The sequence below is a fragment of the Anoplolepis gracilipes genome, chromosome 10 (genome assembly GCF_047496725.1).
Source record: "Anoplolepis gracilipes chromosome 10, ASM4749672v1, whole genome shotgun sequence".
NCBI classification, from domain to species: Eukaryota; Metazoa; Arthropoda; class Insecta; order Hymenoptera; family Formicidae; genus Anoplolepis; species Anoplolepis gracilipes.
Genome location: NC_132979.1, coordinates 4,285,641 through 4,310,420, shown reverse-complemented (window position 1 = coordinate 4,310,420; position 24,780 = coordinate 4,285,641). Strand labels below are relative to the sequence as shown.

The 24,780-nt window shown below is 35.1% G+C and overlaps 1 protein-coding gene and 1 long non-coding RNA gene across 2 annotated transcripts; both read left to right on the top strand.

Annotated features, from left to right (window-relative positions):
- Positions 1–677: 677 nt before the first annotated feature.
- Reptor-bp (REPTOR-binding partner) lies at positions 678–19,759 on the top strand. The gene is made up of 4 exons (XM_072900335.1): positions 678–854; positions 13,957–14,050; positions 17,372–17,493; positions 18,872–19,759. Exons 1-4 carry the CDS (start codon positions 816–818, stop codon positions 18,977–18,979), a joined length of 363 nt encoding a protein of 120 aa, XP_072756436.1. The 5' UTR covers positions 678–815; the 3' UTR covers positions 18,980–19,759.
- LOC140670012 (uncharacterized) lies at positions 1,868–7,460 on the top strand. The gene is made up of 2 exons (XR_012047455.1): positions 1,868–2,627; positions 5,532–7,460. It is a non-coding gene; the product is annotated as an uncharacterized lncRNA (long non-coding RNA).
- Positions 19,760–24,780: the final 5,021 nt, after the last annotated feature.

Genomic DNA, 24,780 nt, shown 5'->3' with positions numbered 1-24,780 from the left:
ATTAATTATATTTCTTGTACAAGCTATTCTCTATTGACTTACCAGAATTTTCTGCTGGTAAATTTAAAATGCTATCATAAAATATAAAATGCATCATCGTTATATAAACGTTAATAGCATTGGTGCAAGTACGAAAAATCCATTTGCATTCTGAATCCAATAATTTCTTTTCAATCATTTTATAATAATTATTACTCTTGATTTTTATACTTATGTCGTGTTATTTTCTAAGACAATTTCAGAATGAAACGAATAAATAAGTGACTCGTTTGTTCTTTCGAAATTGCAAAATTTACAGAGTGTCTTGGAATTATTGATTGCATTACATCTTATTTGTACAGAGATTTTTCTTTCAATTCCATGCTTCTGCCAAATATTATGTTACTTGCAATTATTTATATCAATTTATTTCAAGAATATTATCCAGCTAATCTCGTTTCTCATGTTGTATTTATTTTCTTTCATGACTCGGTCTGCTACGATTGAAGAAAATGAGATCCCCCTAAAAATTCACTAATCTATATCATATCCTGTATTATCAATCGCGCGCGCGCGTATTGAGATAAAAAGTTCAGTCTTTCACCGAGCGTCGTCGCTACGATTGCAGATCTCGTGACGTAACGCGACTCAGCGGTTCGAAGAGCGAGCGGGGGTGGAACGGTAGAGAGGAGACGGCGGTCCGATGTGTGACCTTGCAGTGTTTGTAAACAGACACACGTTGCCGTCGCGAACTGTTACGGACGATCGCCATCGCGAGCCACCCCGTGTTATTGTCGCCGAGAAGCGGCGTGTCTGGGACGCACGTGAGCTAGCAAATGGAAATGGAGCCTATGTGCATCGTGGAAAACGAGACGGTGAGTCCGTAACTTTTTAACAATTGGCCGTGCGCGCTGACAATGTGCTCGCGCGTGACGCAAACCTGCCATAGGAGAAACGATGGATCTTGCGTGCTCGCGCGGCGGGATTACACCATGTTGTGTAAAAAGGGCGCGCGATGGATTTTAGATTCGCGTTTTGCATCTCGGGCGATTGCCTTCGACTAGCTTGAGCGAATCGCATCATTTGTCCCGACATCGGCTGATAGCGGGGCACCCTAGTTTGCGTTGACGGAGGTCGCGGGGCGGTGGGAGGTAGACGGGTGCGCGGGCGAGGGGTTGCTGTTTAGCTGGCCGATATTTTGTTCGGTCAAGCTGGCGCCTGACGTAGCTTGACATTTTTCCCGAGAGATGGCGGTGTCTCTCTCGCTCGTGCTTGCGATCCTTCGTCGAGCGATGGCGTTCACTCACTTCGCGAGTTGCAATTATGTATTCGCGACCGCGAAATTCCTCGTCTGTGTTTAATCAGGTAATACAGGATGCTAAAAGTTTTCATTGTTTCGCAAAGAAGTTCGCGCGTTAGTTTGCATCGTTCTCTGATAGATTTGAAATCGCGTCGTTGAAACAAAATTAAGTAGCAGTGGAAACAGTGTCGCGGCATATCGCGTTCGAATAATTCATCTCGCGAATTATTATCGGAAAGTAAATTTTGTGCGCGAATTATCGCGAGTATATTTCATAAAGAGTAAAGTTAATTTTCGTCGTCAAACATGGTAGCATATTAAATGTATAATTAGTTTTTCGACTTTCGATTTCCTCTTTAACAACGGTGACTGCAGCAAAGTTCGATTATACGTTGAAATTAATCGTAATTAAAATGGCCGCGTAACTGGTTGGGAGGCCGCGCGATGACGCCAGCGTCAGCTTGGCGCACTCGTATCGCGTCGCGGGCGCGCACCGCGCGCGTCACGTCCCTGCCGTGAGCCTCTTGGCCCGTGAACTGCGCAGTTGACAGACCCCGCACGACGCGTAGCAGCGCACCGGTGAGTTTTCCTCCAGATATTTTCGCGCGCGGGCTTTCATCGCGTCCTCCGCCGACGCGACGTCGCGACGCCGTCGCGCAGTTACCGTCGGCGTCGTCTACCGCCGTTGTATCGTCGCGAATTTCACCCGTCGCGCGCGTTTCACCCGCGAGAAAACGCCTTATATGCACACGCGTATGTAACGTTTCGCGGCGCGGCACGGCACCCTCCGTCCCGTGCGTATCGGTGTGTACCGTCGCGACGCGCGCGTGTGTGCATGTGGCTCTCTCCGCCGGCGATGCGCCTACGACGAAACTGGGACGTGTGCCCGTTCTCTCTCTCTCTCTCTCTCTTTCTCTTTGCGACGATCGTAATTCATAAAACGTCGCCGACGCCGACGCCGACGCCGACGGCCACGAGAAACCGGTCGATTTCGGAATCCGCTACCGCGGGCTTCCGCGTCGCCTACACGCGACGCTACTGCGCAATTCAGCAATACGCACATCGGCTCGCCGCCGAAAGAGCGGCGTCGTTCGCGATTTTTTGACCGACTCACTTTTTACGCACGAAAAATATGCCATTCGACGCCGAATAATCAGAAATTATTTTTGGAATAAATTGTTTTGCTATATTGTGTTTTCACATGTGTATGCGATGTAATCTTATTTGATAAACTGTCTTATATTTTGCAAAAAAATTGCGTCGTTGTTTTATCAGTGTTTGATTGAGAAGAAATCGTGAGAAACGCATGCGATGTGTAAAGAGTAACTCGGCCCATAAGTTTTCATTTGTAAATAGACTTTAATTAGATATTTAAAGAAGATGTATTTATTACTTGCGTTGTCTTGAAAAATGCAATGCACATAATTATTTTAATCTAGAAATTACTTTTTTATTACTTGAAATTAAATCTTTTTATGAAGCAAATTATTTGTTTTGAATATGCAGGATATTCTCCTCGATTTGTGCATGTTATTAATAATAATATACATTTAATTAATCTTTTCTTAAAGCTATTATTACAATCGACTATTAAGTCATGTTTTACATAGGTTAATATAAGTTTTTTTAATATGTTAGTATTTTTTATTTATAGTGAACATATGGTATTACGTCTGGTATCAGAATATTCAAATTTAATACGATAATGATCTTATCTACTGCGTATTTGCAGCGTACTTGATTAATTCATATCTTCTTACTCATTAATATCACTCTCTTTGTGCCTTTTGTATTGATTCTTGTATCCCTACGAAAAAAGATTATTGATTTTTTGAAGTTGCTATGTAGTAAAATGTATTGCGTATATTACATTAAAACAATTTTAAAGTTTATTTTTTTTAACACTATTAAAACAATTATAAAGTTTATTCTTTTGACTTTTAATATATTCTCTTATATATTAAATATTTTTATTAAAACATCTTTCATGTTTGTTTGATGTATCTTATCAGTGTATTTATTATTGGAAAAATTAAAATATATAAACTAAAATTTTTATAAAAATTTCACTAAAAAAAGATTATAAATTTGACAAACAGTCCGTGAATGAAAGTACATATATTTAATGAATCCACAATATTTCCTTCGTATCACGTCCTTGGAAACAAGGTTCGCAATCTCGCGAGCCGAGCGAGGGAATTACGATTGTACGTGATCACAGTTGTCCTTCGTTGCACTTCTTCGAGGTATTACCGACAATGCGTGCGCTACGTGAAACGCTTCGATGCCTGAGGTAAAAACATTAATTACATTCCGCGATAATGAGAGAACATGCGCGACCTTATTAAAAAAGGACAGAGATAACCCTTTGCGATGCAATTGTACCCTTTACGTAATTTTTATCATTATTGTAGCATATCATCGCAACGCGTATACATAATTTTCATAAATTAAATTTTCGTGCAATCGATTTAAACAACTATGTTGAATATAAGTAACAGTCTCGTTGGAAAAAATCGATTTCGAATTGTTCCAAAGAATTTGTAATTAAAAGAACGTCCCGATAATTTCTCTGGGACACCTTGTATATATATATATATATATATATGTATATATGTGGAACATTTCAAGATATATTTATTCTTTCAATTATCTAGTTATATACATCTTTCTCTAAATTTTAGCAAAACTTTAACAATTCTCATGGCATTGGGTAGTAGTTCGCGTGATTGTCGTCGGTATTGTACACGTTATCATTATCATCAACGGTGGGACAACTTTAAGGTATCGCCGTTGCAGCTGCTGTTGGCGAGTATCATCACGCCGACAGTAACGTAACGAGCATTCTCGCGTTCTCAACTCGTTGTCACTCGTTCTGCGCTCGATCTCAATGAGCCAGGTTATCATGGGAAACTCTCCAGATGCTGTACAGCATTGTGCAAAAGAACCTCTCGCCAGGTGCAATATCTTTAATGCAATTTACGACGATGTTCCCAAAAAGTGGGATTTTAATACATATAAATGTTTTTAATTTGGAATTGTGATATATCAAATTTATCATTGATATTTATGAAAGTTAATTGCTTTATCTTTATTGGTTTCTTCAAAAGCATTCAAAGCATACATTACAAATTTTACTTGTGCATTTTTTAATTATATCTACTTATTATAAATAATTATAACTGAAGAAACATGCAAATTCATACATAAGGCAAAGTCATATGTGAGTCTTTTAATCCATATTTATTTCTCATACTTTTTATGTTTTCTTTAAGAATAATACATTAAAAAAATTTCCAAGCAGACACGCATGTTAAATTATTTTGAGGATTTGTAGCATTTTTAGTTGCACAAATTTGTTTTGTCGCGGTTTAATATATATCGTCTTTTTTATATAATATCTTATAAATTCACAAGTTTGTTGTAGGTTATATTTGTGTCTTTTTTTTTTTTTTTTGTTATTTGATTGAAAAAAAATTATTTGCATCATCGAATCGTTGTACACCGCGACGTACAAAGTACACACATCGCGCGGTTCATCGTCTTTCGAGTCGTTGGAGTATTGAATCATTCTTATTTCTGTTTATATGCGTATTGCCTTGGCGATTGTAGTATCTCCCATCGACGTCAACGCCGAGAAAATTTATATCCACCTCGAGAGATATTTCGAGATATTCCTCTCTGTCTTCAGGATCTTCATCCCTTTTCACGCATATGCGTGTATGCATTCTTTACATACACACTTATGCATGCATGTACATATATATATATATATATATATATATATATATATGTATTATACGTATACATATATATATATGTATATGTATTTATACGTATATCGTTTCATAAATTTTTGCCAACGACATAGACGAATACGATCGCATAAATCCAATCGCGCTCTCTTTGTCTCCTTATCAGCCACGAATGCGAACAGAAAAATGTTACGTTTCTTTCTGTGTACTTTCCTCGCGCTGTATGCTGCTATACGATAGATACGAAGTCGTATGCAATTTTATCTTAGATACCTCGAACGAAATTGTAGACAAAGTAAAATACATATAGAATGAGAATCTAACGTTGAACAAATGAGGATAAAATTAAGGATGGAAGGTAAAGTTTACCAAGTTATCAAGAATATCGCGATTACGTAGTACGGTAATTTTTTATTAGTTTTATATATTTAAAAAATGTACAAATACATATTGATATTGATTTTTTAATTTTTATAGTTTTCTTATTCGAATTACAGTTGATTGCAAAAATGCGATGGATTTTTATTTTAATTTTACATCGAGCATATTTTTTGGCGCGTGATAGGTGAGAAGCGCATGAAATATGCGTAGTGAGGGGCGACAAAATTTACGCGATTTTCGCGCTCACGCAACGATTTCGCTCGCACTAGCCATTGTGCTCGCGGAACATCCCCGTCCATTGTTGTACATAACGTCGCTGGAGCAGAAGCGGCGCGGCTGGAAAATTACGAGGGAGCTTTCTCCACCTCCCTTTCCGTGCCTCCTACTCTCTTCCGGTTACGCTAGTCGGGACGAACAATGACCTGGAAAAGCTCAAGAAAGCTCTAAATCGCGACTATACGCCCAGAGACCAGCACTCTGTACTTTTCATCGTCACGATTTCAAATGGTAGAGGAAAGAAAGAACGTGTGATATCGTACAAAAATACCGTGAAAATACCGCAATAATAACACGAAATCAGATAATACTTTTATGAAGCAAAATTTAATCGTATATAAGCGTATTCCGGAAAATCCGGATTTTATAACTATCGTTAGCCACGCTCGATCATCTGTATGGTCTAAAATTGCAAACGTTTTACTCTGAAAAAAACATTACCGAGTGTTTTTAAAGCGTCACCAAACTTCTCAGCTTTTCCCCCGAGCACGAAATCCGCTTTACTGTTCTCTAAAATCGCCGCCGATGGGATTGTAACTTTTGTAAAAGCTCTCGGTTGATGTAGATCGTTAAAAAGTCTTACCGTATGAATGAAACTCAACGGGACGACGGCTAAATAAATTACGGTCTATATAAATTCAGAATCCGATGAAAATAATCCTCTTCTCGAGGCAGATATGTGGTGTTGCATATCGCTCGTCGAGGGAAATGTGCACGACGCGCTGCTGTTGTGTAAGCGTACTAAGGGGATTGTGCAACCATCGAATAGAGGTAATAATAAGGTCGTGGGCACGGTAAATCCGGTAACTCTTGCGTCGTGTATTCACTGTCCGCCGTTTATTATCATGAGTGACGTGTACGAGAGAGAAAGAGAGAATGTATTCAGCGATGTATTGTAAAATATTGACGAAACCTTACGTAAATCGTGCATCGTAAATTCTGTGTTTATGCGCGCTGAAGATTAAGATTTTATCGGCCGCGCAAATTTGCAGAATTTTATACCAGCGTGAATTTTAATCGTGGAAAATCATCGACTTTAATCAGAGCTCTACCCTTTATCGAGCGGTTTAGTTTGATGTTTTTTTTTTTTTGCAAGGTTTAAAATATAATATCGCGATCGTGGATGTTTTAAGCTTTCATCGATGTCAAAGGATTCTTCTTTTCGCGGCAATAAATTAGCGTTAATCGCCACCGGGTGATTACAAAAGTTTGGACACGCGCGAAATTTTCGTCGTAAATCATTCCGCAAAATGAGAATTCAAGACGAAAGAGTTAAGCACGAAAAGAATAGCCGGCTTTTACCACGCGACTACGGTGGTAAAACGTTCCTGTCCTTCACTTACGTTTACTTTGTTCCATTTCGGTCCACTTTAGTCCAATTTGTCTAACGTCCATTTTCCGCTGAGCGCCGTCTTAAACAAGGTAGAAAAAAAATATACTAAAACTAACTGGGGAACCCTCTTTTGCGCGCGTGTCTTCCGAGGACATCCGGTTTCGCCGCAATATTCTCTCGGGGCTGTTTTCGTCTCGTTGAACGAGTAGAAAAAAAAAGGATAAAAGCGTCGAGAAGAGGGTGAACGAAATTACATTGCTTGGTCAGCAAGCTTGATTACTAATAAAAAGCAATTAAAATCAGTCAAGCTAATAAAACAGCGGAATTTGAGGAAATTAAAGTGTAAAAAAAATTCTAAAAGCAGAAAACTAAGTTCAATATGGATGATTTAAATCATAGGTACATAAGAAGAATGGTATATATATATATATATATATATATATATATATATATATATATAAAATAAAAAAGCGGAACAGCGCAAAAGTTGAAGTGTAGCTAATGCGTTTAAGAAAAAGGTCATACTGAGAGGCTGAAAGAGTCAGTTGGGAGTAATAATGAAAATTAATTGCGAACACGCATATCCTCTTCGAAATTCGAGAGTATTATAACACGAAAAAGCCAACGTAAGAGCCGGCAAGTGGGCGGTAAGAACGGCGGTCGTAATTAAAGAGTTTTCTCTCGAAAAGCGATCATTCGAGACTCATTTGGTGAAGCGCGAAGTAGGAATGTGGTCTAATGAATGGCTTTTGCTCGGGGTTTTAAATTACTGGTAACCATAAAGGAGAGAGCACGTCGTTAGAGTTTGATTTTGTGCACAGCGTAATATAATCCATCTGCACTTTTCGTTATTAATTATCGTGTAAATCCAACGAGAGAATGTCCTTTCTTTTCTGGATTTTAATTATTCGGATTTAAATTAGAAGAAATAGATTCGACTTTTTTAAAATTTTTATAGTTTTCAATTTCTAACAAAATAATGTGCTGTAAGAAAGTTAAGTCCCATAAATGTTGTCGAAAGAAGATATTTGAAGATTGAAGTGATGAAGTTAGTAATCTTTGCCTGCTGAAATGGGTCAAGAGTTATTTATATTTTAAAATAATCTTTGAGCGGATTTCAGGCAAACTTTTCAACTATTCTGCATTTACACGCTTGCAAGTAAAATTTTAATAAAGTTAAATATATATTTGGACTTTTTCCAGCAAAAATCAGTTTTCAATAAGAATATCTTGTTTTAATAAAGGTGGAATAATTTTTTCGCGCTTTTCTAACATGTTTTTTATATTACAATCTTAATGCCAGATTGTGCTTTGATTAGAAATTTTATTATATATTATATATAAAAAGACTTTTTCTATATATTTATTCACAGTAGTCTCATATAAATTACGTTTGCCTACATAATGTTCCATTTTTTTATCTCATTATTTTTTTAATCCCGTGACTATTTTAATTTTTAATGTTACGTATATTTTTTTTAACAGAGTTGCAGTTTAAAATTCTGTGTTAAAATAAAGTTTGCTGGAAATAAACTAAAGAGTACGACTCTTTCATCCATTTATCTTCTGAAACTTGCTTAGTCAGAGCATTCGTGTTCTAAATCGTTAATTGCGCGAAAATTATAAATGTCTTGATAACTTTATTCGATTAAAATTCATTCCACGTTGAATTTATCATTAAAAAATACATACGGCGAAAGTTATGTACATGCTGTAGATCTGTAACTAAAATTTAATACCTCTGAGATTATTCTGACTCTGATATCTCTCAGATTAGCGTTAACGGACGTCAGTGCACTCTGTCTGAAGGTGTAAGGGTGAATCATATGGCGGTGGCGAGAAGCGTGTCGCTGCATCTCCGCTGGATATTGTGCGCAATATGCTTTACGGGCATCCGTCCTCTGGCGCAGCGGCGCAGTATCGAGCATCCGGTAACCGTGGCAAGACAACAGTTAAGGATTTCCATTGAAATGTATTTCAATTTGATTAATGTTAGAGCGGAAGATATACGCATAGTGTCTTAAGTTCGATCGGTTGAACACCATAATCGTTTACGTATTTTTTAGTTAATCTCCTTTTAGTTCCTCTTCCAGTAATAAAAAAAAATCAATTTTTTATATGCTTTAAAGTATGTGACCGATATGAGTGCAGAAAATGTATCCATAAAGGATAATAACATTTTTACTTCGCTGCTTTTAGGGCAAATACGTTTTTTCTAGATGAGTTAACTTCCGTAGCAAAAAGCACGTTGTGTCTGAAAGCGGTGTGAAAGCATTATACGCAGAAGGGCTTGCAGATTATGAAGCAGACTATCGCTTTTATCTTTTTGCCATCATCGTAGTTCAGTCCAAAAAAAGTATTACCTTAAAAAAATAATAATTTGTGGATAATTTTGAAATTCTTGATTAGAAAAATATTGCATTTTTCTATAATATTCTTGTGATAAGAAGAATTTTGTGCGTGTAGAACATTTCAGCTTCTAATATTCTTGGGCCGCAGAAAATATTGATAATACGCTAATAAATATTTTTTTCCTATGCAATTACAAATTAGAAAGATTAAAATAATTGTCTCTCCAGAATTTTATGGTATACTGGCGGTTATATCCAATTTTCTATAACAACTTTCTATAACATCAAATAATCGAGTTTTATAGATAATTGAAATTACTTTTTAAACGAGAAACATTGCATTGTCGTGCTTGTGATGATAACAATGAGAAACGTCAGAAAAATATCGTAAAATTTTATGTTCGTACTATGGGGGCTTACGTTTCGCCTCCGATAGTTGACGGTCGTTAAAATCACAAGCGCCATGAAAATTGGCTACATGTAAGTAGAAATCGATTATATGTATGAACGTTCACGTACGCACGTTATCACGTGATGTGGGCGAGAAAAAAATATCATTGAGAGATTTATTGCATATTTTTATTTTACGCGAAAATATATCAACAAAATGTAATGTCCGATTGACATGTTTCACGAAAGCTGTCAATTCAAAAATGTATTATATGTATATTATATGGTATATATATATATATATATATAGTTTGTCAACAAAGTGCGTTATTTTCTATTTTATAATAACACAGATGCAGTGTTTATTTCATTGATGATATAACCAAATAGATTCTATAAAATCCATAGAAATTTAATTGAGAAACATGCAAATTGAGTCTTAAATTTTAATATTCTATTTTTATTTTTTGTTTTTTCTATTTCTCCGTTCATAATATCGAAAGACATTCTCATTCCGGCATTTATATGATTATGCAAAGAGACGTAATCAGAATGCGCGTTTCGCACGTCGATAACCATCAGATATGCTTTATGGAAATTTTCCGTCAGTGCGATATTCTGGCACGCCATTTACGCATTATGCCCGCGTCCACACTTATTGCGCGTGTTGCGGAAACGTTTTCCGCCTCGAAATGACGTTCGTAAAATGGTTGATTGTCGAACTGCGGAAACAAATGGATTGTTTCTTCGTCGATCGGTTGTACGTCAATCAGACCATGGATAGGTTGTCGTATGCAGGAAAAGGAGTCAAACTTGGAATGTACGTATACGTTCGCGGGCGTATCTTTGCGGTTAGGATGTGGTTGCGAGTGTGCGACACGATAGAGACAAGGAAGTAGACGGAAATGTCAGTGTCAGCGAATGTCTGGCAGATTCCGGAAGGGTTTATAGCTGTGGATCGTCGTCTATTTTATGACCTAAATACAACTTTATACCGTGTTGTGGAGACATTCGACAGTTTCTTTTACCTCTAAATTATTTTTTTTCCCATAAAGACGTCACTCTGATTAATTTAATAAGTAACTTAATAACAATGTCAAAACTGAAACGATACTCATTTATACTTTTATAAACGACTTTTTAAAGATATTATATTTTTTTTCAAGTAACCATTTATCTAATATTGAAGATAAAATCCATGCAAAAAATAATTTATATAGAGGATGATTGGTTCTTTATCAGATATTTCAAAGTTTTTATTCACGATTTTTTGTAACGTTTGTTGCGCTATTATGGTAGACTAATTATAAGATTTTCTTTATTTTTGGTTAGCGGCAATTTGCAATTGACATTACGCACGTTCTCACATATTTCCATTTAGTAGCTGTGCATCTTCTAACTTTTAATTAAAAATTTATTTTATTTATTGTTTTATTTATACAATATAATCTGAACTGACATAATTAACATCTAATATAAAATATTTAATAATATATACGTATAATACTGTCATTTACATATATTAATTTGTTTAAAAGTTTAAATAAAATTATATTTAAATAAATTATATTTAAATGAAATGGATTTAAAATTAAATGAAAAATAATGTGTATATTCTAGAATAATCTACATATTCTAGAGAAAAATTTAATAATAACATTTTATTTAACAAATTTGAGACTATGTCGATTATATAGTAATTTTTTATTATTTAATTAGCATTTGTATTTATAACTGTCTATGGCTTGGTTAAAAAAAATATAATTTAGAGATAGCTCAATATTTTTGAGATAATACGGAAGATATTACATTTCATAACGAGATGCTTACGTGATCCCTATCGTGCGCTTCGTCAGCATAATAATGCAAGATGTAAAAAAAACGTTAATTAACAACCCTCTGTGTATACTAACTACGTTCCCGATTTACAGTTGCATAATTCTACTCGTGAATTTTCGTATTCGAAATTATGACGTGCGTTTTTTCATAGGCGGGAATCAGTTCCAATTATCTCGTACAAAAACAGAAAAAGAGAGAAAGAGAACATAATAGTCGATAAAGAGATAGGCTAAGGTAAAGCCGGAAGTGGTTGCAACACGCATACACATAAACGGGATTCGGGGAGATTTAATACCAGATAAGATTGAGAGGAACGGACAGGTCGGAGCGGTAAATAGCGGTCCTAAAATAGAGGCGAAATTTGTATTTTGTCACCCCTCAGCGCGCATGCATATCTAAAGACCGTGGTATATGCAACAACCGTGCCCGAGGGGCGTGTAAATTTTAATGGCTCGTGTAAAGTCGACAAGATGGTGCGGGCGCATTTTATCTGGTGCGTGTCCGCTGACCACAGGTTTCCCTGTTATTTTCAAGGCAGCGAGATTGATGTGCATATAGCCTGAACGTTTATTTCCAGATCGCGCGTCTTTGTTTTAATAGTCACAATTATTTATTTTACTATAGGATTTCTGAATTAAGAATTATATTAAAGTATTAAATAGCGCTCATATTAAGATACACTAAAGATAAAATCCAAACTCTCGATATATAGTTGGAATTTCCACGAAATAATACACTGGCTTTATGCACTCGCGAAATTGCTCCTCCAGGTAATTGTATCGCGTTGAAATTATTTCCGCGTGCAGACGCTTGTTTTTCGCCGCGGCGTAAAATGAGGACCGCGCGAAAATGCATTTCGCGAAAATGTATGCGCGTTGCATTCTTGTTTGACTTGGAGCAGTTCGTATACACGGCAAACATATATTTTACATAAATAATATTCTCGGAACAATGAGACTACAGTATATGATTGACCGCATTGACTTATAATAAGATATACCATTATGTTTCGTATAGCGTCAAGGATATGCGCTTTTATACATAGATAGTTTATATGCTCCCGAAGTGACTGGCGAATAATTATATGTAAAACATTCTGTAACAAAAAATATATTTTATCTCACTTTATATTTAAAGAGAGATATCAAATTTTATACCAGAATAAGTTTTTCTTAAAGTTGATCTTAAATTTCACAAGAAATAAATACATGTGTGTTTGTATGTGCACTATATTTTTTTTATATCAATTTAAAATATAAAATGCAGTATAGAATATTAGGTAAAATAGGTAAAATAAAGTAGCAAAAAATATATACAATAATAAAATAATATGAATTATCATTTAACAATCCGCATTTTCTTTTCGTATCTAAATTTTGTTAAAAACAAAATCAAATTAAGAATTATACGTACCGAACATAAAAAAATATAAAGGATTGATGCAGCTGTTTGATCCAAAAATCACCGATTTGCCCATCATCCGTTCGATTTTATTTAACAGGTCGGATTACGATGTTAAAGCTTCAAATTGACTGAATGAGTGACTGTGACAATGAAGTGAATTTGTCAAATATCATTTGGCCGCGCACTCATGCACGTAAACATCAAACTCTCGTGGCCACGAAAGAGAGGAAGATGTTATTGCTCGATGGGACCGCGATTGCCACCTTTGCGTTTACGATGGTTGGCAGAGGAGACGATTTCATCCCCGAGAGCTTTTCACGAAACGGAGAACCCCCGGCTCGATTCTCAGTCTGTTCTCTTGGGTGACACAATGAGCTTTTGTTTCCATTGAAAACGACACCGGCGCGTGTTTCGCTCAAGATATTAATCGAGGCTGGCGAAACTCCATGGATCAAGCGGCATTATAATCGCCGTGTGTGCGTACGTACGTGTATACGCAGCGAAGACCGCAGCCTGATTGAATCGTAAATTATCCCGCGGCGAATTATTCATAGTGCGCTTTCGCTTTGGTGGGGTAGTAGCGTTATAATCCAACCATGCGTTTTGTAACACGTCAATTTTTAATGCCCCATCTCGATTCCTCGCGCAAGATTTGTCACCGCCGGGCGGCCTGTATGCGTATAAATATATCTACGGTACGATCATTAATCACACGAACGCCTCTCGGCAGAATTATTTACTAGCATTTCTCCATAGTCGGGAAAACTGATCGGCAAAGCCACAGGGCAAAATGGATTGGTTTTAGCGAATAGTGCGACTTATCTTCCTCTCTCAGACAGTATCTCGATTCTATTTGAGAGCAAAATATATGAAGGTTTACTCAAACTATTAATTTTTATAAGGTACTACATTTTCTCATAATTAATTTGCCTGTCATTTTATTTGCAGGAGGGATCTCGCGGTGATCGGAAAGAGGGGGGCAAGAGGGGACGCAAGCCTGGAAGGAAGGCGGCGGACAGGGCGGACATGAAGGCTAAGCTCGGTAAGTAGTTTCATCAAGTATACCTGTTGACATCTCCCAGACACTTAGTTTGAAACAGTTTGTATCGTCACTGTTTTACTCGTAACGATAAGAAATTTTGTCGCTAATAGATTGTTTAGCCTATCACGATTAAAACTAATAAATTTGTTTCCTGTCAATTTTAATATAAAACAATTGCGACAATGTTATTACAATGATTAACTATTTTGATTAATGAGGAAATTTTGAGTCATTATTTATGTAATCGTCATTAAGATTCATTAATTATAAATTGCATCCGCAGTTTGTCATCGTTAATCATTGATCAACATCGTCGTTAATGAACATCTGGTAATTATAAAATGATAGATTATCGCTTTTATTAGAACTATTTCAATAATGTATCGCACATCAATTTATATTGAATTAAAGTTATATTTTTTGATTATTATAATCGATGATTATTTCTATTACTTCTTAATCGATAGTATTTAAAATCATTATGAATCAATGTTTAATTATTTAATCACTGCAATAATTAATTACTGATTTCACTGTTAAATTATTACACTTTATCTGTTATTCTGCTGTGTTGTGTTGACTGCGACAAAGATAATATCATAAATTTGATATATATATATATGATATGACTCTGATGTAATTGTTATCGATTTTATATCGATTAATGCACTCAAAAATTTTTAATAACATATGGTAAGATAAGAATCTCTTTAGAACCGACTTTCAATAGAATTATTTATTAAACTTATTTTCGAAAAAAATTTGTCGCACAATTTCGAACCGCGAAGATTCGTGCGGAAAACAGATGTCAAAGGAATAAAAACGCGAGTAGATATCAGCTGTTAGTCGCTTTATTTACCCAACGTCTTGACTTGTCGACATCTCACTAATTCAAGGTGCAAAAACTCGCATAAAACAGAAAGATATTCTCTCACGGAACAATAAAAACGGACACGCAGGACTGGCTAGATATCGGGTCGTTCGCGCCAGCTTATCCACATATTCGCTGCCATCTCGATGCCACCACCGTCTCTTGATTAAAGCATTTGATAGCGACGCGCGCCGTTCTCCCGAGGACCACGTATCCGCTGATTGCGCGAGTTGCCGTAGTAACGTTTATCTCGTTCACGAATGAATATTTATACCGTCGTCCCGCGGCGGCTCCTCCCGATGCCAACGAACGCGAGGATTACGACGCTGTTCGGCTATTTTGCAATTCCGTCGTTTTGCGGAAAACCGAAGCTCGGAGTCGGTACAACAAAAACGGGAAGGAAAAGATAGAAGAAGCGAGCGGGTAAAACTCCCTCTGTTATTGTTGTGCCCTGACATGGACCAACAGTGAGTATAATTTCGCAGGATTATTTCTGTAACGTGCACGTGGTCGTCATTCGAGAAGGAAATTTTATAATGGTCCCGCGCGCTATTTGGTATTTTTCTCCTTCTTCCGTCTTTCTTCTCTATTCTTTCCGATCACGGCGTAGCTTTCTTTTCATGGGAAACGCACGATGTTCAATACACCATGTCCGAGATGATTTACCTGATGTTCTCGCAGAATTATAACTTTATACTTTGCAGCAGATATTGTTAACGTACAACTATGCGGCTAATTATTATTAGTAATAAGTTTTTTATATGCTAACTAAAGATTAATTTCTGTCAAAATCTAGAGAACAAGATAATTAATTGGATAACAAGATTGCGTTATTAGACTTACATGTCCAAGATTGATTAGCCAAAGCTGTTTTATTATCGAGTAATTTTGCAATTATTTCTAGAACATACCGATTACAAATTGTTCAATATGAGAATTTACTTTATTGAATTTAGTTTCCTGTCAAAGTTATTAATTTATTTATAAGACACTTTCGAACTTTTTATTTTATAACTCTGAATTATTTTATTATATTCGCAACTGTTTTCTATTGAAACAAACGGCTTTTTTTTTAATCTTCTAGGTGCAGTGTATTTGGCACAAATGCAGTCCATCCGTTATAGGATTAGAAACAACTGTATTTTTGTCAATTTGCTTTCTACTCATCAGGCATCCAGTGATACTTACATACCGACGGAAATTGCGCGTACGTCTACATTCCGGTAGCGTTCTTGACTGCGCGAACGAACGAATGAACTCTAGAGTCCGCTTTATTCGGTACGCACGGCTGACGGGAACCGGCTTTATTTAAACCCGCTCGGGGTTCACCTCGATTCGGTCCAGATGTCGGCCATCGCAATGAGATCCCGAATGGAGCCACAAATTGACTGTGAGAGAACGCTTAATTTCCGCGGCGCACTAGTATCGATTTTCCCAGGCGTGACGTCGATTGCGCGTCAGTTTTAATCGGTGTCGAATTTTTTTCCCGACAAAATTCACGACGCTAGCTGGGCTGATCGACGTTCTACGAATCGTGAAAAATCGGCCTGATCATGGACGGTGGGCAGAAGTGCCTCTTAAAAGTTCTCAATGAGAGACAGGAGACGTTTATTGTCGCTGTAAAAAGCGGCCTCCCGATGAGCCATGAAACGACAGCGTGTCCATGAATCTAAAAGATGGCTTATTTTAACACCTGACGCGCAGTGATTTTTTTTTTCTGATTGAGAAAGAAAAATAATTCGGCTATTTCTGTGGTTTTTCTGTATTTAACTTTATAATAATCTGGAAATTTTTGACGTCTCGATATCTCGCGATCTCCGAATCTACAAATCTCGGATTTTTGTTGCTAGAGCGTAATGATCTTAGAAAAAAATATAGAATTTTTAAAAAGAGAACACCCAAAAATTCAATATCCAAGAGAATTTCGAAATACAAGGTATATAGAAATCGACGATCTGACAAAATTGGATAATTGCAGAATTCAATCGCAGAAGATTGGAAAATTGAAAGTATCAAATTGCACAATGCGTTTAATCACAATAAATCGTTTTTGTCTCGCTTTTCATCGAACTCGATTTTGCACGACACCTGATATGCGATACGTTTATTTTCCTCTTATGTTCGAACAAAATCATAGCTTATCGTTCGCCTTCGTAAAAGTTTTCGCTGTTCGGTCGCATATGCCGCGGCATTACCATGCGTCTTGCGCGTTCTGCGACATTATTAAATCCTGAATTCTTGTAGAGCTCGTGATATATATCTGCCACTTGGCTTGCCATTACGTTACAACCTGACGCCGAAAACCAGAGAAATTTATGCTCGGCGCGAATTTCGTTGAAACTTTAGTCGTACTGGTTTTGGAAATCGGCCTACATTTTGCATGTATTGATTCTTTGTATTAATATGAATCCGCGTTCCCTAACTTCGATCCATTTACTTTTCTATTACAGAACGAAGTCGGCAGAGTGCGAGGGAGTGCCGCGCGCGTAAGAAGCTGAGGTATCAGTACCTGGAGGAGCTCGTAGCCGATCGTGAGAAAGCAGTACTTGCTTTACGAAAGGAGCTCGAAATGGTGAGATCATATTCTCGATAATAATTCTTGTAATTGAATGAATGAATAAAATTGGAAAATTCTTGGGAAAAAATTCAGGACAGAAATAATTAGTTATTTCTTTTTTAGAAATATTGTTTATTGTCATGAAAATATTAATGTGCCAAGTTTTCGATAAAAAAGTAAATTTTGACTTATATTGATAAATTTATTATATATCGCGTTCTAGTTGCAAATAAATGTTTTTTTTTTCTATTTTCATTTTTATTGCTCTAGAAAGTGTTTTATATGTATTTTATTTATTTATTATAAATATTTTATATACACGTATGTATAAAATACTTTCTAGGGCAGTAAAAAATGGGAATAGAAAAAACTTATTTGCAATATAAAAGTAAGAAAATTTTTCATAAAGAAAAGAATATATGTTTCAAAGTTTTTCGAATTAGTTATATCACAAATATTACAAAGCAAAGCTAATTCTTCGGAAGCCTCGTAATTTTTTCTTTCCCATTATCTTTTTCATCACCTTCCTTCCAAATACAAACTAAATTACTCGAAAAACTATAAAGTTTTGGTGGAATACAAAGGTTCACTCTTCAACAATACGACTAGGAATATCATTTGCATCTGCATTGCTTCTACACACACAGAGAAACTTATTAGAGTTATTAGAACTTGTTAAAATTATTGGAGTTATTAGAATTTTTATATTCAGATTATTATATTGAAGAATTTTTATTATTAAAAATTATATTGGAGTTATAAAATTATTCATAATAATTCACATTGATTGATCAATAATTGAATTTTTATTCTTATGGATGTTTAACGAACTCTTTCGCAAAATTATTTCATAATTTTATAATAGGAATTATAATATAATAAGTATACAATAGGAATTGACATTTTATTTGATTGCACTATACTTGGTAAATATGAATCCAAATATTTTATAAAGTTAGAATACAACGGAACGCGCGAAGCAAAATCCTTGCTTATATAATGCTCGAAATTATGAAATCGTATTATTTATCTCTATCTATTGGTTATTGTTTGATGTTGGATGGTTCATTGTTTGCTTCTCGTTGAAGGAAACGCTTGTTAACAAAGTGCTCTGAAAATATTTGACATCGATGTCTGATAGAAGCTAGTGTATCGTTTCATCAAAAGTTCTTATATCGATAAAACCGCTGGTATTGTGAGTAAGTAAGAAGAACAGTTGAAAAGTTTCCGAGAAGGTTGGCGCTCCTGTCCTGTCCACAAAGTCATTTCCAAATCCTTTTGATTCCCCCGAAGATCTCCAGCACACAACAGCTTAGTACGTACAACGAAAAAGATTCGACTGAGGTGGAGCTTACACATCCTTTACACATCACCATTTGTTATCTTTCTACAGTATCGTCAGTGGACTCAGGAATTGGATGCTGGACAAGTCCCCGAAGGACTACAGGCGATGTTGGAAGAATTCGGATCGTTGAAGCGCGAACAATCCAGCAGCAACTAAGCTCAGACTAGGAGGCGAGGAAGTGACGTGGATCGAGCAGTTTAACGTTGTTACTTCGATCGAGATTTCCTTCCTGCGTAGTCGAGCTTACTTTCCGTCTTCTCTTCTCTTCCTTTCTCTTTCACGGTTCTTCGAGGCAATAGGGAATAATTGGCTTGTAATTTAAAAAAATTTTTCTTTACACTGCGTTCTTTTATTCATTCTAATCTCTTAAAGAAATTATGAATGTAGTCGATTTTTCGGTTTGTTTCGAGGATTTTTTTCGTTTTTACTTTTGTGGCTAGAGATATTTCTCCTACTGTCTTTTGAATCACGAAAAGCGAAATCATCTCGAATTACCTCGTTACCTCATACGTTGCTATTTTTTGTATGCACGTTTTGTTATCGTGACTCGTTGACATATATTTTTTAATGCTCGTTGATTAAAGACATTGATCGGTCGATTATCTACGGCCTCACGCTTAAAATATACCTCCCTCGTACGCGATTGTTACGGTGTAAGAAAGTATAGATATATCGCTGTTGTTGTATGCCTCGAAAGAAAAAAAACAATCGTTGTGTATCATATAAAGTCTATATTCAGTGTCTGTTCAAAGAGCGTCGTTGCGGAAGCTTCTCGTTGACTGTTTGCTAATTTGTTTCAACTTTATTGACATACAGTAACCTTGTGCTGTGAGAAATTATCATTTTGTACAAATCTCAGCGCCATTACAAAAGTTGATTCGTATATGTGTGCACGGAAGAGTCTAATTATCGAATAAAACCGTATTTTTCGATGAAGATTATCTTATTGACATTTATTGTTCCTTATTTTTTTTTTTTGCACTTCTTTATGTTAGAAAACTATATGACATCATTTTCAAAAATCTTAAATTTTCTTGTTTGAAAATGCAATATTTCTGTCATGTAAGAATCTCTGATCGAGCGAAAATGCGAATTTTTTTCCTGGATTTCCTACAGGAAACGTATATCCGTCGGCGTTATTTCGAAATCGTATTTTGAACATCGTGATTTTGCATCGCGCTTTTGCGCGATAAAAATTTGCATATTTTGACGTGAAATACGTTGGGCTATAAAATCTTTGCTGCCATTGGCATAAATTGCAATGCGCAGACGATATCATCTTTTGCGTTTATTCGATATCATTCGGCGGTCCGTTGAAAAGATTGATAGATCCAATATTGTTGTTATCGCGATGAAAAATTTTAAACTATGAATTTTATTACGCAATTTTTGCTTTAACCTCGAACAATAATAGGTGAATTTAACCTCGCCATGTAATGATGATTAAGATTATAATGTTATAAACGATGACATTGATTGAATTAAATGTCACGAATAAGAGTCTATAATTCCGTAATAATTTAATAATTCAATAACATTTTACTCTTAAATAGGAATTATTTTCTTTTTTTTTTTTTTTTTTTTTTTTTTTTTGCCACTTGAAAGAGTAGTAAGTGTAAATGTCAGATCAATTTATTAAAATATTTAACTTTATATCCGTATTGTTTAAAAATTTAATGACTTTTTTTTTGAATGGGTCGACCGCCTGTTTTTTGGTCACTCGACAATGCATGGGAGAGCGATATGCGTGAGTACCAAATCGATTTATTCAAATATTTAACTTTATGTCACTGTTGCTGGAAATATTTCAAAGTAATATTTGTGCGAGATTTTGATTTCCTGTTTTTCGAAAGCTGCTATTTATACGAAATAATACGATAACGAAATAATAACAAAATAACAGATAACGCGAAAAATGCGAGGATTATATTGGTGAGTATAGCTTGGATACAATTTCGCTAAATATACCGCCTATAATTTACCACTTCAACATGATGCACATGGGATCAGACTTTGCTTTTTTTTTATTAAGAAGGAATATTGGCTTGGTTATGTTTCTCTCACACGCGAACATTGCTCGGTAAGATCTTGTTGGTATATAAAGCGATAAAAAAAAGAAAATGCATCTCCTTTTTCTTGCTGTAGGCGAAATAAATTAGCGTGTTAAGCGGAGTGTAAGTTGAAATATTACCTCGTAAATATCAAATTGTACTAAAATACCGAGTAAAGAACCGAGTGGCTTCGCATTGTTATTAAGCTTGCTGCGCAGTGTATAATACACTTTCCAACATGACGGCTTTTGTCGTCTCCGGAGATGATATATTTTAGACGGTAATTCGAGTGCGAAGTAACCAACTTGTCGGATAAGAGATTATTATGTAAGTCAATTTTCTATTTAATGAATTACATTGCATAATACATATTAATATCATACTAACAATATTATCATTACATTAAAATTTTAATGAAATATCTTTCTCGAGAGAATCAATCAAACTGCATTAAGTAATAACATCATTAAAAATACCTATATGCATTTTATCCGTATTATTCCACGTTATAATGCAAATTATGTTTTTTCCCATAATTGCATTTTTTGTATTGTTTCTAGGAGATTACATTCAATGCTCATTCGATCTCTTATAGATTTTTGTACAAAACATTAGCGGCACTTGCGTGGATCGTATAAATCTAGTGGTGCATGTATATACACATCTGCACGTGCACGCGTGACTCGCACTCGATAACGATAACGATACGCAATTCCGCGCGCCATGAACCGCACATTTAATTCCGTTGTCGTGGAAAACACGCGTTTTAGATGGATGAACGGGTATGTGTCGGGTGTAGAGTTCATAAAGTGTAGTGTTGCGGTGTGAAAAAAATGGTAGCTACGTTTGGAGATGCGGAAATAAGGAGAAAAAATATGGTTATTTAACGGAGCGAGGAAATACTTGTAGCCTCCGCTTCCGACCTGTTTTTCGTGTCGCTTGAAATTTATTACTTCGATAGTCGCGTGCACGAAAATGTTTTCAGTCGATCCTTTCGTTTTTTTTTTTTTCTACAATCGCGCGACATAGCAAGAGAGTAGTCGCGAGAAAATTCATTGCACTTTATGCATTTATAGCGTATCTCATAATTTTTGATATATTTAAAAATAATCTTTTCTAATGCGAAAATGTCGAGCCACCGATAGTTTCGCAATTGAGAAAAAAAAACTTCGAAAATTAAATTTCAAATAAAGTTTAACAGGATCTTTATTACAAACTTAATCATTAAAATGAATTTATTAGAAACATATATGAAATTTACGAAAGAAAATTGATTCTAAATACGTGACAAGTTCCTAAAACGTTAGAAACTATATTTATTCAGCAATTTATTGATAAGTTTCATTAAAGAGATTGCGGTCGACGTATAATCGATAAAATGGTGAAGAGAAGAATAAGTAAATGAAAGCTATTTTGTGCGAGACGAACGACATGCAAAGCCCAAGAACGTGAGCTGAGAAATGACAAGTAATTCTATTCCATTTTATCCCTCTTTCTTTTTTTTCTTCATTTACTTCGAGATGATAATACCTGTCGGTATTATCGCCGTCGCTGCTATTATTCCAAACAATATTACACGTAATCAAACCCGTGATATTCAATCTATGATATATTTCCCCTTTTAATAATATCATGATGTATAGGATTTGACCGATTTACGCGTGTTATAAAATTTAATAACAATTATTTTTTACATACACTTATAAAATTAAGAGTTTTACAAAATAATTTATTTCTTGTGAACACATTAATATTGATGCAATATTTGTTCGTGAACTTGAATAAATATCAAAGAATTTATAACGCATTTTTATGTAACAACATATTTTCATATGTTTAGCAATATATGTTTTGATTAGAAATATTTATTCTATTAGAATATATTTATTTTATTGTAAAAAAAAGTTGATCTAAAGGTAGGTCATTTCTTAATGTCGAAAGAATCGAGATATGTTTTATCTTCGCTTATTACAAAAAAAAAATCTTTCCCGAAATATAATACATTAGACTGTCAATTGCAGAAGATATAATTTTTAGATCAAGTTTATTTGATTCAAATATTAACAAAAATAAATATTTTTTAATATAAGTAAAAACGAGATTGTATACGTCACATTATTATGAACATTTTTCATAATACGATATTTTGCACTATTCAAAGATATGAATATCGATATAAATATCTACATTGAAAACTCTTTCATAATTATTTATAAAATATATACCAACGTAAATTATATATGAAATTATGTATGTTTATAGTGACAAAAAAAAGAGAAGTTTTATTTTTCTTATTTCTGAAGTTTTCGAAGATGTGTCTTTTCTTGTAGTTGTTGAATAATAAAACGGTGACATATGTATATGGATATCATGTTTTATCTTTCGCGAATATCAAAGATTGTGTTGAATAATTAAACGAGCTATATAAGGCATATTTCATAAAACTATGTTAAATCTCACGAGCTAAAATCTCTCTCAAGATTTAAAATTGATTTTTTATTTAAGTTGAAACATAATTATGTTTTATTTCATCGGAAATTTTTAACATGTTGGCAGATTAAGTTTATGCGAAAGTATTAGCTTGATATAAAAAAGATTCTTCTTTAATTTTTAAATTATTTTTCGCGTATACGATCTGTGATTTAATCTAGACACTATCTCGACAAAAAATTCCCAACCAAGGCGAATCGAGTTGCATTATATATCTGATCGTGATACATCGTGTTCGTTCCTAATCCTTAAGGAATGGAATGTGTTTTCTCTAAGAGGATGACCACTTACAAGAGAACTTTCCGATAGATAAAACGAGATCAAGTCGAGGATACTTGTGCTGATTCAATCGCATTGCGATATAATATTCACGAGCTTGGTTTCTGGAGGGTTAGGTGATCTCTACAACTTATTGCTCCGTGATAACCGGCGGTTGTTTAACCCACGGGACCGCGAAGGTTCTCTCGGTAAGGTTTACGAGCAATCGAGGTTTACGATTGACCGAATCATAAACCTGCTTCCACCGCGACGAAATACGATTCTTGATCGTATAAGCTGAATCCCGAGCCGTTGGCCAAATTTCGAGCTATGTTGGTCAAATTCCGTACAAATGGGGCATTAATTCTACAACCGCGCCTCGCAGAGCGAACGGTATCTCTCGATACCACCTCGAGGCATTGCAGGGACTATTCAGGATTCATATTTGTATCGCTCGTAGCCCGAAATTTCAGAGAGGTATATACTTGATCCACTTAGCCGAACTTGGCTGATCTTAGATCGCCTTAGGCGTTCGCTGTGTCCTTAACTGTTTCAAACAGAGCACATTGGTTAACCAGTGAAACTATTGTATAACGAGACGCGTATTGAGATAGTGATTTTATAATAATAAGTTTACATTTCTTATTAAAGTAATATGAAAAATAGGCGATTTGTTTGAAATTCTTTAATCATAAATATTCCAAAAGATATATTTATACAAAGCAGAATTAGAATTATTCGGAAAATTTAGTGCCGTTATTCATTTGAACAATTACTCGAATATTTATTTTCTATTTGATCTCTTTTCTATTTTTAATTCGACTTTTATTCGAATTATATATATCTATGTAAGTAATAATTTTCTTATTTTTAGAGATATATAATTTTTTATTAGTTAAAAATGATTAATATAAAAATTTTTTAACGCTATTAGAAATTTTTATTTCTGTTAAGTATGATAACTTGAGGGTACAACTAAAATAATGCATGGTATTTTTTCTCTTTCTCCCTCTCTCGTTTTCCATCTTTGTATACAGAATGCTAGAGAATTTTTCTAACTTTAAGACAGCTTTTTACTTCGCGGTACGCGTTCACTTTGCAAAGCACTCAGGAATATCGTCCGCGAACTTTTTACAAATCCAACAAATTCCGTCTGGG